The sequence below is a fragment of the Protopterus annectens genome, chromosome 2.part1 (assembly GCF_019279795.1).
Source record: "Protopterus annectens isolate FY-2018-M chromosome 2.part1, PAN1.0, whole genome shotgun sequence".
Classification (NCBI taxonomy): domain Eukaryota; kingdom Metazoa; phylum Chordata; order Ceratodontiformes; family Protopteridae; genus Protopterus; species Protopterus annectens.
Window position 1 is genome coordinate 1,441,977,444 of NC_056729.1, and position 17,528 is coordinate 1,441,994,971.

Sequence of the window (17,528 nt, forward strand, 5' to 3'; positions counted from 1 at the left end):
CCTTCCTTACTGATGATTTTTTGTTCAGGCTGTCACTGAATCAAAAATTTGTATAAAAAGCTCTGAAGTGCATCTCTGAACATCTTGAACACCCTGACTTCTGGACACCTAGCATTCCTCAGTGCCCCTGCTTAATTCAGTTACTTTCTCTTTGCTTACTACAGTGGAGTTGTTGCCAGTTCTGTATTAAAAATATGGTGTAAAGGTTAAAAATTAAAATAAAGTGAAAAATCAAGAGGGACATACTCTGTACAGATGCTGTGGAGCCAGGATGGAGGGGATACAGGGGAGGGGCACTGGGGAGGTGCAAACAGGACCAGTATGCAGTAGGGTGACATGAAGCCTTGTTTAGGGCTCTGTTTCACCGATGGCTGGCCTTGTTAATTGCAGTCATATGACTGAGATGTATATAGTCCATAAACTGGCTATAACAAGTGGATAGTCTGCTAAGTGACCGACTCTGTTTGGTGTTTGATCACAGATGATCACTTTGACCTCATCACACCATTCTATTTATATCCAGCCATTCAGTGGCTTCCTGCTCCCCTCCCCACCTGGCTTTGACCCCAACAGCTGTCACTGTATGGTATGCAGTCCCTTACAAGGGCTGCATGCTATGAATATGGTCAATCAGTTTGGCAGAAACCTGCTTCATAAAGCTCAATACCACTTCTGACATGCCAGCAGTCTGTGGGGACCATCATGGAATTGTGGACAATAGTTTGTGTACAGGAGTGCCTCTGTACTCCCTTACAGCAGCCACCTCTACACACAGACACACACACACACACACATCTTAAATAATCCATATTTACGATTGTGATTAAGTTCTATTCAGTCTAACGGGAGTGACTGAAATTATTATGAAGTACGTTTATTCTAAAGTATATCCTTGGCTAATGCAAGGTGGAGGCTTATACAGATAGTTGTATTCTGGCTCCTTCAATGCCTCCATTTCACAAACTAAGTTACTGGTCTCAAGAAAAAATGTCTGTCTCATGCTAATGTTAGACTATACAGTAAACGCTCAGTTAACCAGAACTCAAGCAATCAAATTCTCAAGCCACCAGAAAAAAAAATTGAAGAAATACAGTACAGTTTTCATGTGCCCCCCCCCCCCCCCCCCCCAGAAACATACCTTAAGTTTTTAGACTTTTAAAAAGGAAGATGGGAATAAATTCCCTGTCTCCCCAACCTAAGAAAAAGTCAAACCAAACAAATAGTATAGGGCACAGTATTAGTCAAGCCTATTTTTTAATAGCAACTCTCAAGCAACCAGAAACTACAGTTATCTGGCATCTACCAATCCTCATGGGTGCCGGTTAGCCAAGAGTTTACTGTAAAACAGAAATTCCTAATGTTTGCATTTGTCTGTACTCCTTTTCATTCTGTACCACAAACTTTGTCTCAATCTTTTTTGTCCCACAGGAAGAGTTTTTTTTTTTTTTTTAATTTACAACATACTATTAATATGTTCTTTTTGGATTGTTAGCACTAATTTTATAAAGATGTAGCAGCAACTTAACCTTTACCTTCTTCCACCTCTCACATCTTTTCAGCCTTTGAAACTCTCCAGTATCTCTATAGTAAGTTACCTCTGTCCCTTTGCTGTCACAGATGACCCAAGAAAACTTCTGTCAAAGGCTATGTTTATCTTAGCCTTTCAAGCTACTGAATACATATACATATCCATCCTTCTGGAGGGGAAGGATCATTCTTTACCAGTAGTTCTCAATTAAGAGAGAACACAGACAAAAATTATGATGGGAAACCTGTCCTGTTAATGCTTTAAACATAACTAATTCACTGGTAAAATTAAGGTGGGTCCAGGATGTGACTAGAAATGGGAGGTAGAGGTGGAAACCAGGCCACTGGAACGTTTTTTTCTTGAGTTTAATGAATAGAAAGTACAGTAACAGACAACTTGCAGAAAAATCATGGGATTGCAAGTTAGAGTTGGAAATGAGTGGAATGGTGTTAAGACAACATGGATAACAAGGATCGTGGGGTAAAAAAGGCAAACTTAGAAAATAATAAGTTACAGGTTATAGGGTCTGTAAGAAGATTGCAGTCCCAAGAATGGGGTAATCGTCTAGTGCAAGATAGCACATTAGAGATAGAGATTGCAGACATAATGGAAAAGGGTAGCAATGGAGAATGGTCAGAGAGGAGCAGGATATTGGGTATAGGGAGACACTGGGTTTGGTAAGGTAGAAAATAGAACAAATGAAGGTAGCATGAGTAAAATGCATGCAATATTTAGCAGGAAGTCTGGTTATGGTAGCTAGGGACATTTGAGAAGTCTTATCAATATGAAGACAATCTGCATCATGCCTGGAGAAGTTTGAGGGCCTTCATCAGCAGCAAAAGAAATGCTGATGACCTAATCTAATGCAAAATAGGACAGGTTAAAATCGGGAAATAGGCTAGGCTTAGAATGGTCCCGCAAGAGTAGTTAGCCTAGTATTTACGTATAAATCTATAAAAGGGTTAAACTAAATAAAAAGATGGGGATAGCCGAGATACTTGCAGCTGTATACCATCAAAGGATGAACTTTCCATGGATTTTTACAAAAGGTTGAATTTTCAGGTGGTAGTAGCAAACTTGATGGAGATTTATGAAGAAGTATTACAAAAACAGAAGCTACCTGCCTCTATCTTTAAGGGTGCAACCATTGTTTTATAACACTGACGCAAGAAATTACAGACCAATATCCCTTCATAATAACATTTTCACATAAACACTAGCAGACAGACTGTATGTATTTTTAGCATCCTTAATAGGAACAGAGCGTTTGGTTTAAGTGGTGGTAACCAGCTCACCACTGGATGGGTTAGTACACTTTGTTCAATGAAGTAAGCCAAGACAGACAGACAAGGCACTGGCATAGTTTTTTTATGAATATTCAAAAAGCTTTTAAATGCATTTTATGGGACTTTGAAATCTTGAATAAAGCTGTAGGGGATGATTGCTGTTTAAAAGGCATTAATCTACTGCATTAGATGCCATGGTTGATGTTTATAAATGAAGGATATTCTAGTAGAGGATATTCGACAGATTTAATCATGGTCAAGGGACAAGACAGGGATACTCCCTATAGCCAGGGAGATTTCTTTTATTTATTGGAAGCTTTTTTAGAGAGGTAAATGGCAGTCGAGGGAATTGGGTGAAAAGGCTGAGTGGAGTAATTCTCTTTGTGGTTTCATGTGATTTCTATTAGAAAATATTAAGGGGCAGTTGCTGACTGTTTTTAATTTGTTCAGACAGTTCAATAGAGACTTGGGCCTAACTTTTCACCCCAAGAAATCTGTCTTGTTCATAAATGATACAGGAAACTGACAACCTGCTTTGCTTAGAAAACAAGACAGTACTAAGTTTTTCAGTTTATAAAACAACATGGATTATAACAGAAAACATGAGCAATAGTAGATAATGGAGAGAAGCATCATAGGTTCGGTACTAGGCTATCAGCCCTAGGGCCTATACAAGCCTAGCCGTAACAGTTCCCTGGCTATGAACCATGTGGGTATTTTACAACATAAGCTATTTCCTCAAGGTCCTTGGAGCCATAGATTTCACGCATTTTACTATTGAGGTCCCTTTGGTCCAGAGGGCATGTGATGCAGCAACAAGAAGGGTTTCCACTCCCTGAAATGACAGGTGATCTGTACTACCTTAGACATTATTTATAATGTGCCTACACACCACCCAAGCAGTTCACACGATTCATCCGTTTCGCATACACCCGATTGATGCCAAAGTTTCTTGCATGGGGACAGGGTGGACAGTCAGGTGAGGAAAATGCAACATCTATGCAATAGCTGATGCAAAGGCAGGTGCGACACATTGCAGCATAGGCAAATCCGACAGTTTGTGGTCCCACAACCATTGGCCATGATACAGGCAATGCAAAATTAAATAATGCATATAGTCGCATCTATTTTATACAGGGCACCACATGGTACTGGCCTCACTGTATACCAGGTATCTCAGGCCCATATAGGTTAAAAGGTGTACAGGGCACAGGCATAATTACTTGCATGGGTGGGAAGGACATGGTGACAATTGACTGCAGTACTGTAATATGTGGAGGGTTACAGGAGAGAAACATGCTAGCCATGTATTCTGAGTGGTTGTAAGAAGTTGCGTTAAATTGCTGTAACAGTCTTTGGGAGGTTCCAATGTGTGGCTTATAGTACTTTGTCTGTATATTCAATGTCAGGGACAGGGCAGAACTTTGAGACTGTCCATGGAGCATCCCATGTGTTGACCCTGATCAGCAAAATCCATGACCTAGGTGATACCTGCAAACTAGGTGGCAAGCTCTGTGGCCCACCTTTGGTGGTCATGCCATTACCTGTACACCTGTGGGTGAAACCTGTTAGTTCATGAGTGTGTATGGCATGCTGTGGGATGTGGATACTTACATCCACATCTAAGCCCTTGTTTTATTCACAATGTTAGCAGACATAGTTACTGCTCAGTACGGTCTCTTACCACTCCCATTTTCTTTCATTAGCTGTGCCTCGAGATATGTCCCTGGGACCCCATACTTTTGTGGCATGTCTTTCTCAAGGTTTCTGATGTTCATGGTTAGCACACCTCCCAAGCACAGGCAGATAGCTTAGTGTCATGGCAGGGTCATGGGTCCACTGTCACATGTACACCATGACGTCTTCCTCAGTGTCAGGCCATCCATACACCACAGGCTATGGTGCGCTTGCTGAAGTACTTTGCCAGGCCGGACTCGTTCGAAGTGTATTGCTCATATTGTGAAGCAATGTTAAGTAACAAACTCTTGAAGGTAGGTATGACCTCCTTACCTTATGCTGTACCATAGTATTCAGTTGTTGATGCAAAGAGTGTATTGCTTTTGTATTTATTTTATTGGCAAGGAAAGTTGTCTGACTTTTTTTATAAACGGAAAATGTCTGCCATAAGTCATGAATGGTGGAACTCGCAATGGATCCCTGTGAAAATTAATCTACAGGTTTCTGCATGTCCATGCTAAATGTATCAACGGGTGTTTCTTTCTAGAAAGAAAAGTAGTCAGCCAGGTCTTGCAGGTGTAACACTTCACAGTGGCAATTAACTTAAGATGATGTAGTAGTGAAATCATAATGTTGGGGTTGGGGGCTGGTATAACGGTTAAATGTTTACCTCATAGTCACAGGGTCAAGGTTTGATTCTACCCTAGAAAAATAGAAATTGGTTAGGTATAAAATGGCCCACAAGGGTAGCTAGTCCAGTACTTTCCTATAAACTGATGTAAGAAGTTGTTACTCTTCTAAATAAATAAGTTTTTTTGCTCATAATGCTTTACAGATGTACGTACTTTTTTGACCAGTACTTAAACATGGCATCATTTTCAGGCTGTGGCTATGGAGAAAAGCTGACTAAATTGACTGATGCCAAAAAAATAAAAATTTAAATCCCAAATCAAGTGGGGGCTTCACCCCCCATGCTCCCCCCCCTAACTAAATATATCTCCTGCACCCCATCATGTGCGGGGATGCCCCCCCCCCCCGCTAATTATATATATCAACTTCAAGATCAGACAACAGTGAAGGGGCAAATTCCGTCCATCAGTATTTTGAGTTTTCAGTATTTTGGGATTCAGTCTTGTTTTTTCAGTCTTCTGAAGTAGACCAATATATATATAGTACACACACTTGTATTCTTCATTCTTTTGCAAAATCACTTGCAGCTTTAACATGAAAAGTAAAACAAGACAGTAAATTAATTGGAAAATAAAAATCCTGGGAGACTTGAAGTCCACATAATCTTTACTGAAATTTATCTGTTTCACATTTTATGTGGTGCTGTATGGTGTTGAATGAATTATGTTAGAATTTTATATCACACTTAAGATATCCTGTCAGTGAGGCAGATACGGTAATAAAGCCATTTAGTGTTTTTTTTTTTTTTTGTGTGAATTACTGCAAGTGCACAATATGCTACCCAGATATGTTGGCATGAGCCATGTGAGTCAGCGTGAATTCTCAGCATGTGACGATTGTGCTCATGCATATGTTGTGCATGCCCTTATTGAGCAGTGTCATGACAATTTCTTACCATAATGGTAGAGTGCTAAGCTGCATGATATGTAATTCACAAATATGTGTTCCTGCATATGGAGATAAGGCTATGGAGAGACTTCTCATGGACCTGATCAGTAACGACATAGGAACCCTCCAAAAACTGGCCCAAACCCAATTTGGCTTTGTCAAAGGGATGTCTTGCCTGCTCAGTCTAGTGGAATTCTTTCAGACAGTCACCAGGTCATGGATGAAGGTAAAACTGTACGCTTATTTAGACCTGGCCAAAGCTTTTGACACAGTCCCTCACTCTGGGATCATAGATAAACTTACTGAGTTACGCATAAACCCCTACATCAGATGGATAGCCATCTGGATCACTGAATCACTGACAGGACACATGTCCAGATAGGTGTATCCACTTCCGATAAGAAACCTATTACTAGCAGAGTCCCACAGGGCTGAGTGTTGGGACCCCTCCTATTTGGTATATACTTCCCTGAAGTGAAGGCCAATGTTGGGAGCCTCTGACTCGCTTCACTGGCAACTGTTAGCTTGGAGCAATCATTGAATGTGCAAATGATGACATCCTACAAACAGGCCTAAAACTGACACGACTGACACCGCCGAACAACAGTCCGCAGAACAATTTGCAGTCGGGTTTTACAGTGTTGAGTTGCCTGCCTGGCACCTAGCCTTCCACAGAAGGCACATACATGCACGCACACACCTAGGGCCAATTTAGAGTGTCCAGTGCATCTACAACATGTCTTTGGGATTTGGGAGGAAACCAGAGCACCCAGAGGAAACCCATGTGCCTGCTGGGAGGACATGCAGACTCCACACAGAAGGCAGCCCAGCTGAGAACTGAACCGGAGATCCTCTTGCTGTAAGGCAGCAACGCTAACTGCTGCACCACTGCGGCCGCCAAAAACCATGATCTCAGACTAAATGCTAAAAAATGCATAATCATACCCTTCTGTAAATTGGATATCCCTGGAAATTTATACTATTGATAGCACATACCTAAAAGTAGACTCATTGGTGAGGGACCTAGGAACACAGATAGTAGCTTAAACTTTGACCAACAGGCAGTTACAGTAGTGAGGAAATCCTTTTATGTGACTCAACTTGTAAGTAAAGGCATGGCATCGAGATCAAAGGAAGTCATAGTGCCTTTGTACTTGGCCCTCATCAGGCCCATAATAGAGTACAATGCTCCCTTCCCCATGTACCTAACCAGACACTTACCCCAGTTGGAGTGGCCACAAAGGTTTCTCACTAAAGAAAAAAATACAAAGCATAAAGACATGTCTTACACAGATTGACTAAAAGCCTTATCCATTTACTCAGTCCCATATAATTTACTGAGAAGGAGACGTGTGCCTGACCTACAAGACATTCTCTGATCCAGCCTTGATGAAAATGTTACATTTTCACAAGAAAAATTATACAAGGGTAGAGAGTTCCATGGACCTGAACCTTATTTCTGACTGACAAAATTTGCTGGAGACAGATTTGTATGCCAAAGGCTACCTTGTCTAGGGAATAAACTTCCAATCTTCGTAAAACAAAGCATGTCCCTCACTCTCTCCAAAAAGAATTTATATAAAATGGATGGGAAACTGTAAATTCACTTCTGAGGTACTGCCCATATACCTTCTGTATAGAAGCAGTCTGTAAAATGACTCAGCGCTCCAACACCCAAAGACTCACTACCCTGGTACTACCCCATCCCATATCTGGGGAATTAAGATATAATATTGTCATATCCTGGGTATTATTGGCTAGGTTTGTAGAGGTGCTTGTGCCATTAGCCTAGTAATCACTTGTGAAACTATAACATTTATTTCCTCAGGTGGACATGACTGAGTTGCTATGGCTATTTCAGGAAATGGGAAATGCAAAGTTCCAGCATGGTGTTCCAGGGAGAACAGGATTTTCTTTTTTTCCTGCACAGGAACTTCTTGCAGTACCTGCAATGGGTTGTCATAACTGCCCAGCAGAACATGAATACTTGACGGTATCTTTCTGGAATGGTGACGGATTCCTTCCCATTAGCATCCTCTCATTCCTTGTGAGTAGTGCCAGTATAGGTGCTGAAGTCTGAAGCAGAATCACCGTGATTTGCATCATCAGTGGGTGGCAGTCCTTCAGGAGAGAGAACCTGAAATAAAATGCAAGCATTTTATTTCTGTACTATTGTCTTGTTCTACTTTAACTGTTATAGTTGTACACTTAGAAGTAGATACTTTGTTTTCCAACAGTGGAATTGCAGTAGCTGAGTATGATTGGGTTCCACAGAAGGAGGAGCACCTTTCTCAATAGTCGGATGTATAAAATCTGTACCATTCCACTGTACAACTGTAGGTGTGTGTGTGTATAATAATTTTTTCCCATTTTGATGTCCTCCCAGAGATCCAGTTGTGAAAGAGGAGGAGATGAGACCTCAGTCACTTTGAGCTGCTCAGAACAATATCTGTGGCTGGTACCTATTTGTGTCTGCTTCTTAGGATGGGAGCAAAGACTGCTATTCTGAAAGTGGAACAGTGGAAATTTTCCTGCTCTCCCCAGGTCAGTTGAGGAGACTGGTGGCTGCTGGTATTCACTGGCAAGTGGATGCCTTCCTTAGAGATGTGGACTGGTATGGCTAGTGAAGTCACATGACCAACATGTACTCATCTGGCCATCAGGATAGCAACTGGCCTTTAGCATTGCTCACCCTAGTGAATGTTGCCTGGGTTTGTTGCCATCTGGCTCAGCCTGACACATCCAGCCATGCCCAGCACACCACCTTATCCTCATCCTCTTGTTTTCTTCTCTTGTGCATTGTTCTCCCTTTCATGTTCATTGTCCAACCCTACCAACCACTGCTGGTTTACTGTCTACGTCTGTCTATCCATTGCCCTCCCCACTTTTTATGTGCATGCCACTTATGTTGGAGTCTGTGTTCTTTGTTTTTCTGTCTGACCCTGCTACCTGTACTGCTGCTTTTCTGCATCCACTGCCACCCTTCATTAACCCCCACACAAATTATCCTTTACCCCCCCCACCTTTCGTGCCTTATAGTAACCTTTGTGTTTTTACTTCTGCTTACTGTTAATTTTTTTAACTTCTTTCTTACCTGCCCTATTTCTTCCCTATTTTATGATAAACCGGGTTGCATTTTGATGTGTTCACCCTTCTTTGTCTATTTGGTAGCTGGAATGCCAGGTGGGCATGAGATGCAGCTATGTCGCATGCTATTGTATCATGAGCATGCACTGACTTGGCTGTAGTACCAGCCATTAGCTGTGATGTCCATCCCATCTGTCACATGACTTATGGTAGCGTCACTTACTGTTTTATCCCATTATTGCTGTGCCTCTTTGTAATTATGTAGTCTTTTGGGTGGACTGCTGGTGGCATTCAATGCCTAATACATGTCTGATTAGTTATGTGGCTCCTTATGCTGTAACAACCTCAAAAATTAGCACTACACAACTGTACGCTGCTTGTATAGGAAGCCTAGCCAAAGTTTAGGAAAATGAAAATAAATTTGATTATGTTCTTTTCATCGATTTACTTGTATGTTTTGAAGTGTTTGTTAGGTTTTGAGAAGCCATTACATGAAGAGCAAAATAACTGCATTCATTAGTTGCCAGAGAATTGTGATCATAAATCCATTTTAAGTATCATCATAAAACGTTAAATGTAATGTACTAATTCTGATTGAAAAGAATAAGACTTTTAGAAAGTAAAATAAACAGTTATTACTGTTCCCACATTTCTTAAATGCTGTTTTTCTTAACTTCAGAAAAAGATTACAATAGCCTTTGTGAAAAACAGCCCATAGGACGACTTCTCTTCAGGCAGTATTGCGAAACACGGCCAGAGCTAAAACGCTGTATCGAGTTTCTGGATGCTGTGGTGAGTTATTTAATCTCCATCTATGTTATACCTTCTGACAAACAGAAACCAAAGTAATTCCAGATTTATTTGCATGGTTTTAAAGTGCACTTTGCTCTTTGTTAGTTACGGTAAGAGACTGCTAAAGCATATTCTGCACATTTGTCAGACTCTGTGTGAAATGCAGATGCAGACCACTTAGTCTTTAAGCCATCTTACAATATACTTTCCAGAGTTTTGGAATGATGCCAGCATTAATGGAGTGCTCCTTGCTTTCAAGCTGCATTATTCAAATCATTTGAATCTTGTGGCCTGTGATAAATCGATTTGATCATCTTGTATATAAAGTTTGCTCTGGAGAGTATCCATGTCCTAAAATTTATCCAAACTCTGAAATCACCATTAGGACAGTTTGAGCATCACGTTTCGTCTTTCCCATTAAATTGTGACAAAATAAAAAACTCAAACAATGCTCAAGACATTTGTTACTGAATGCTAACAAAGGCAGAAAAAAAAAACTAAAATCACTTATTTTACAGTGAATGACTTCAGTTAATGAAAACTGTTTTACTCTTGTGATGAGTGTTTTTATTTGCTTATGTTGCTGCTCTGCTGTGAATTTCTCTCGAGTCAGCCAGATGTGAAAGGATAGTTAATTTGGAGAAATACTCTACATCTGTATTTTTGCTTCATCTCTTTTGCTGAGCAGACTGCCCAACTTGATATGATCTTAAACTGCCAATTCAACTTGTGTGGCTATCAGTGTAACATGACCCAGACCACAGTCCTTCATCAGTACATTGATAAAACAGTGATACAGTATCAGATTCTTGAAAGGGAAAGAGTTTGTTTACAACTAAACTGAAACAAACCATTTCTCATCCATACAGTGGAGTGAATTAAAGCTGTACTTCACAGTAGTGTGAATTAAGTGCTATAAGCACAATGCTGTGCAGTTCTTAGATGTAAATTCAAGTTCCTGGTACAATATTTGAAACCTCTATTATGTATTGTGGTTTCCAACCCCTACAGTACATACTATTATGTGAGTACAGCTGATTTAACACCAGTTGCAGTAAATAATTCTGTGTTGTATTTTAGAGTACATGTAGTTCTTTGTTCTTCTTCTTTCGGCTTTTCCCGGTTAGGGGTCGCCACAGCAGAACTCTGGTCCGCTAATGATTGGCAGTAGATTTTTACGGTGCCGAGGTGTCCCCCAACTGAATAATCTGCAAAACCTAACACACTGAAAAGGAATTTGTTAAACTGAACACAATACGCAGTGCCTATGCAAAGCATTACAAGTATCCTTGTTTTTAATAACTCTGCCATGTTCTAGAAGCTTACCTCTCAACCTCAGATTGCATTTCCCTACATAAAAATAATTGCACATGGAACTGGAAGCCAAATTAAAGAAACTGAATAACAAAGGTGCCAGATGAAGAACAAATCTTATTTGCATTTGCACAATAAATAGTACTTTCATTAATATGCCTGCAAGATGAGCAACTGAATCCCTTTTTAATGGTACTGTTTGTGATGATGTGAGGTATTGACAACTGTGCCAGGAGAAGTAGGGCAGTGGATGTGTAACTTATGCCAGCATAGCTAGCTAGAATTTTGTAAAGAATTATCATTTGTATATCAAGATGATTTGTACAGGTGTTTGTTTGTATTGAAAATATATTTGTAAAGTTGCTTGTGTTAAATGTACCAACATTGAGTCCTGCTGGACAAAAAACAATTCACCTGTATGTCAGACTGTATTGTAACTGTTGAAATTAATATTGTAACAGAGGATATTGGAAGAGATTAATCTCAGTCCAGCTAACTTTGAAAAATAGTTTGAAATTAAATTACGTTGCTTAGGCCATAAAGATTGTATCTAACAATTCTGATTGCAGCCAGAGTCAAAATGTCTTTGAAAACAAGGACTAGGAATTCTTCTGTATTGTCCTTAGCAGTGAACTAATTGCTGCCCTGGATGGTTGTTGAAAGTGTTGAAATGGTTTTCTGGCTTCCAGATGCTGTAACACACCTTATCAAAGCTTTATGTGTGTATAGTTGCACACGAGTGCGATTTCTGGTTCATTTTATAGTAAAGGGGGTAGTATGGGAACCAGACGTCAGATGACCAGATATATGGGATATCACTGTGTAATCCAGCACTGAAATGATGATTTAATACTAGATGAGGCAGAAGTATCAGTGCAGTCTGTTTTTGAAACCTGACATAAAAGGATCAGTCACCCACTTCATCTTGCCTTGCTTAGTAAGTAACCAGGGAGTAGTAGTAATTCTTGAGTTCAGTCAGGAAAATGTAGTGAGATTAGTTAAGTACTGTTTTTCTGTATCTGTGTCAATCTATTCATCTTATTTTAATATTTCATGTGACTGAAACTGTGGTATTTATTGTAAATAGCTATTTAGTATTTTCATATTGTTTTATTTATTATTAAATATATTTACACTTTACATTGTGGCTGGTCTTTTACAGAGTATTTCACCCTTTGAGAGTACTTATATTTATTTGGTGACACTGTGGCTGATCCTGGAAGCCTTACTGCATTGGTCAGCATAATTGGATACCCTTTTAAGAGCCTTAGAGGAACTGGTTACGGTGTGTCGTGGTGGCAGTATCCTCCTTATAGGCTGGGCAGAAAGGCATAGCTAATAAATCTGTGTCAGCCTTTCCCAGGTGTGTGTGTTTGTGTGTGAGAGACCGTGTGTGTTTGTGTGTGAGAGATTGTGTGTGTGTGTGACAGTGTGTGTGACAGTGTGTGTGTGTGTGACAGTGTGTGTGTGTCTGAGAGACAGTGTTTGTGTGTGTCTGAGAGACAGTGTTTGTGTGTGAGACGGTGTGTGTTTGTGTGTGAGAGACTGTGTGTGTGTGTGTGTGTGTGTGAGACGGTGTGTGTGTGTGTGTGTGTGAGACGGTGTGTGTGTGTGTGTGAGACGGTGTGTGTGTGTGTGTGAGACGGTGTGTGTGTGTGTGTGAGACGGTGTGTGTGTGTGTGTGAGACGGTGTGTGTGTGTGTGAGACGGTGTGTGTGTGTGTGTGAGAGACGGGGTGTGTGTGTGTGAGAGACGGGGTGTGTGTGTGTGTGTGTGTGTGTGAGAGACGGTGTGTGTGTGTGTGTGAGAGACGGTGTGTGTGTGTGTGTGAGAGACGGTGTGTGTGTGTGTGTGAGAGACGGTGTGTGTGTGTGTGTGTGAGACGGTGTGTGTGTGTGTGTGTGAGATGGTGTGTGTGTGTGTGTGTGTGTGAGAGACGGTGTGTGTGCGAGTGTGAGACACTGTGTGCGAGTGTGAGAGACACTGTGTGTGTGTGTGTGTGTGTGTGTGTGTGTGAGACGCTGTGTGTGTGTGTGTGTGTGTGTGTGTGTGTGTGTGTGTGTGTGAGTTCAGTCTCTAAAAGTGTACATCACCTACTTGGAGCAGGGACACAGAGCACTAGTTTCACAGAGAGGGTGGTGGACGACTTGGCCTGGGACACTTGCTGAAGGACTCGGTTCTATAGCTGTGCCAGTGAGGAGTCTTATTGGGGATGTGGAGAGAGAGGGAAACCCAGACCCTGGACTGTATGCATTCCCTGTGTGCTCTTAAGGGAAATTGTGCTTGGCTCAGAGAGCTGCTTCTAGAAATATTGTATCTATCTTTGTTCCAAGTGAACGTCCCTCACCGGTGTCAGTGGTAACGATTCAGGCTCCTTGATTACTGGCCCAGAGGAGGGAGTTCACATATTGGTGAGCAGTGGTGTGAATATTAGTTGAACTTCTGTAGCCTGTAGGCAGTTGCCACTAAAGATGTGTTTACTCTCAGCAGCCACAAGGTAAACATACAGAGTTTCATTTTCACAGCAGTTGTATTTATTTTTTTTTTTGTTTAATTTAGTCAGGGTAAGCAGGCAAAGATGTCAGCAGAGGATTATGGCAAGCTGACAAAACTAGTTGGCCAAGGTGTGTGTAACCAAAGGACTGGTGCATACCAACCTGACTAAAGTGGAAATGATTTTAGCCTTAGTCACAGCTCAGACTAGCAGCCAGGAGGATAACCCATCTGGTGATGGGAATTAGCAGCCCTCAGAAACCTTTTCCTCAGAAGACTTAAAAAAAATCCATCTGGACTTTAGACTTGAACTGGTGGCCAAACATTTGGAATTAGAATCAGCAGAAAGACTACGGCATTTGGAGGCAGGAGAAACAAATGGAATTGGAATAGTCAGAGAGAGTGCAGCATTTGGAGGCAGAAGAAAATGAGAAACAGCATCAACATGAGAGGGAGATGCTGACTCTTCGACAGGAACATGAAGGTAATGGGGAAGGGAATAAACCCAGAAGCAAAGCTCAATAACATTTTTTTCCACAGTTTACACAGAGTGATACTTTTGATAGTTTCATTCATATGTTTGAAAGGGTATGTAAACAGTATGATGTTGACCAAGGGCTCTGGGTACGGTTCCTGACCCCCTTACTCCATGGTAAAGCTGTAACTGTTTTTTCTAAATTGTCTGGCATTGATTATACTATGATAAAATAAAACAATGTTTACTGGAGTGTTTTAAGTTAACACCTGAAGCTTACAGAAAAAAGCTTTGCGGACGCAAGGCAGATAAGTCTGTGTAATTATATTGCTGAGTTACCCACTTATTTTCGTAAGTGGGTGAGTGTATGTTAGGTCACTACTTTTGACGGGCTGGCAGATCTTTTGCTGAGGGAACAAGCCCTTAGCATGTTGCCTGAGGACATGTGAATTTGGTTGACAGACTGGGAGTGTAACTCTGCAGATAAGCTGGGGAAAAATGGGGATCTCTACTTAACAAGCAGGGCATCACTGCACCAGAAGCGGATACTCAGTGCTGCACATAGATGTAAAGGAACCCATGGTGGGTAGCCTAAACCACCCCAATAGAGCCCATCATTAACAGGGGAAGCCATTAGTTCAGGTACATGCCCAGGATTAAAGGTTAGATGTTTTAAATGTAACCAGTGTGGCCATATATCCTATAGATGTCCACGGAAGCAAGGTGGGAAACGAAAGGTTGGGGAGCCAGCAAGTGGGAATAACAGTATGCTAGTGGTAAGTTGTCTGGAGACCACAGTGGGTACCAAAGTATCACCAGAGTTTATATCCTGTCTTAGTGCAAGAAAAACAGGCCACTGCTAAGAGAGAGACTGCTTCTGACATGACTGTTGTGAAGCCTCCAGTGGTTAAAGAGGAGCAGTACTTGCTTGCGCAATTCACCCCAGTTAGAGCTTTAGGAGTGACCCTATTCCAAATGCCTTTGGTCAGGGTTCACCTTGACTGAGAGGGTGGAAATGGAAGCAAGCATGTAGGTGTGTTTGAAGATATCCCTGCAAATGTCTTGACAGCGAATGATTATGCTAATGCAGTTCCTTGTGTGCATGCAGTTGCATGCGGTCAGGCTTTGAGACAAGCATGTGGGTCTGGTAGCCTGGAGAAGTCCCAGACCCCACACTTGAATCCAGGGCCGGTGAGGTGGTTATTTAAGAGAGGGAGCTACCCTGTAACAGTGAGCCTGAAGGTGAGCCACAGCTTCTGGTAGGTACTAATGCATATTTTATGGGAAGAAAGCACTTAAAACACAAAGTATATTTCCTGAAGTTTTTATTTACAACATTTTTATCTTTTGTACCTTTGTATTGTGAATAAACGGGTTCAACCACTGCAGCTGTTCCAGTTTGTGGTTACAAGTTTGGATATCTCAGCATCTTTAGGTATTGATGCTCCGTTTGAGAGAGTAACTGCAAGGGTAGACGTGAGTGGTAGTACCCAGGGTGACAGAGGCACCACTGTCCGAGGATACCAGGCTTCCTAGAAAGGGAGGTGGGAAGCATCACACAGATGAAGATGAGACAGGCTTAGCTCTTGGACTCTACATTACAAGGCTTGAGGGAGGGAGCTAAGGAGAGGTGCCAGATTCTCAATGAAAAGGGGAGTCTGTTAAATGGAACAAAGGATTACTGTGTAGAGTAGACCCCTGAGGGATGGCTAGAGGGTGAGGTAATACAGCAATTGGTAGTGCTATAACCTACTGTCTGGCACTTCCAGCCATAGCAAATGACATTCCATTTGCAAGTCATATGGGCTTAATATTTACAAAGAGACATATATTATGCAGAACTTTTGTTGGCCTCTGATTGCAAGCAATGTAACAGAGTACTACAGGACCTGTGAACAGTGCTAAAAAGTAGCCAAGGCAGGAGACAAGGTTGAGGCGCCTTTGCGTATGATTGAGAAGCAATTTCCGAGGGTAGCTATTGATATTGTGGGACCTCCAAGTACCCGAAGTTCCACAGGGAAAAAGTATATCCTGGTAGTAGTAGATTATGCTGCTAGATACCCTGAAGTGGTGCCTCTGTCCTCCATCAAGGCAGCGAAGGTGACAAACGTTTTGTTAGAGATTTTCAGTAGGGTAGTTTTCCCAAGAAAAATACTAACTGACAAGAGGTGCCAATTTCATGTCAGACCTGCTGACTTGTCTGTGGAAGCGCTGTGAGGTCAAGCACCTAAAGACCACCCCCAGACTAATGGTCTTGTAGAGAGGTTAAACTTTACACTAAAGACCACACTCCAGGCATTTGCAGATCTGTTTGAGAGAGTGGGACAAATATTTTCCCCATCTGCTGTTTGCTTACAGAGAGGTACCCCAGGAATCCACAAGTTTTTCACCATTTGAGTTGTATGGGCATAGTATGAGGGGGAGCCTTTAGATCTGATTTGTGATGAGTGGGAGGGTGAGTGTGAATCCCACTTGGAGTCTGTTGTGCCATAAAGAGCTCGTGGGCATGGCCCAACAGTGGAAAAAGTCTGATATGACAGCAATGCTCAAGCCCGAGAGTACACTGTGGGAACAGCAGGTTATGGTGCTCATTCCTGTCGGACACAATAAGCTGCAGGCAGCTTGTGAGGGACCCTTTGAAGTAGTAAGGAAGGTCAGTGATAACTACATGGTAATCCTGCTCAGCAGGAGGCAGGGGAACAAATTATACAATGTTAACATGATGAAACCTTACCATGGTAGGGACAGCACGGTATTGAGTATTTGCAGTGGCTGGCAGGAGTCTTTTGAGGCGGATCTGGTGACTTAACCTCTCAGAGATGCTCAGACTGATGCGTCAGTGGAGTTGGTAGCATTGTCCCAACGGCTATCCCCTACCCAGGTTCAAGAAATCCGAACAGTGTTACAGGAGTCTGGGGCCATGTTCACCAGAACTAGTGTGGATACAGGACCCCAAAGACCTATCAAGCATATCCCTTGCAGGGTGCCTGAGCAAGTCATGCAGACTCGGAGAGTGGAGATACAGGAAATGTTGGAATGGGGGGAGGGGTAATCCAGGTGTCCAGCAATCTCTGTGGACTACAGAAAACTAGTCACACACAGTCAGATGCTTACCCCATGCCTAGGACGGATGAAGCTTTAGAGCAGCTGGGTAGGGCCAAGTATCTGACCACTATTGATCTGACCAAGGGCTACTGACAGGTGCCTTTGACTCCCACCACTAGAGAGAGGTCAGCCTTTGTGACTGTCTTCAGATTGTGTGAGTTCACAAAGATGCCCTTTGGGAAGAAAAATGCCC

General features: G+C 41.9%; 1 protein-coding gene across 2 annotated transcripts in view; it reads left to right on the top strand.

Annotated features, from left to right (window-relative positions):
- The window catches only part of GRK4 (G protein-coupled receptor kinase 4), a 1,249,698-nt gene that overhangs the window by 390,666 nt on the left and 841,504 nt on the right, over positions 1–17,528 (top strand). For both annotated transcript variants that reach the window (XM_044062922.1, XM_044062923.1), the window contains exon 3: positions 9,836–9,948. In XM_044062922.1, the coding sequence (XP_043918857.1) occupies positions 9,836–9,948 (113 nt within the window). The remainder of the gene's footprint in view (positions 1–9,835; positions 9,949–17,528) is intronic.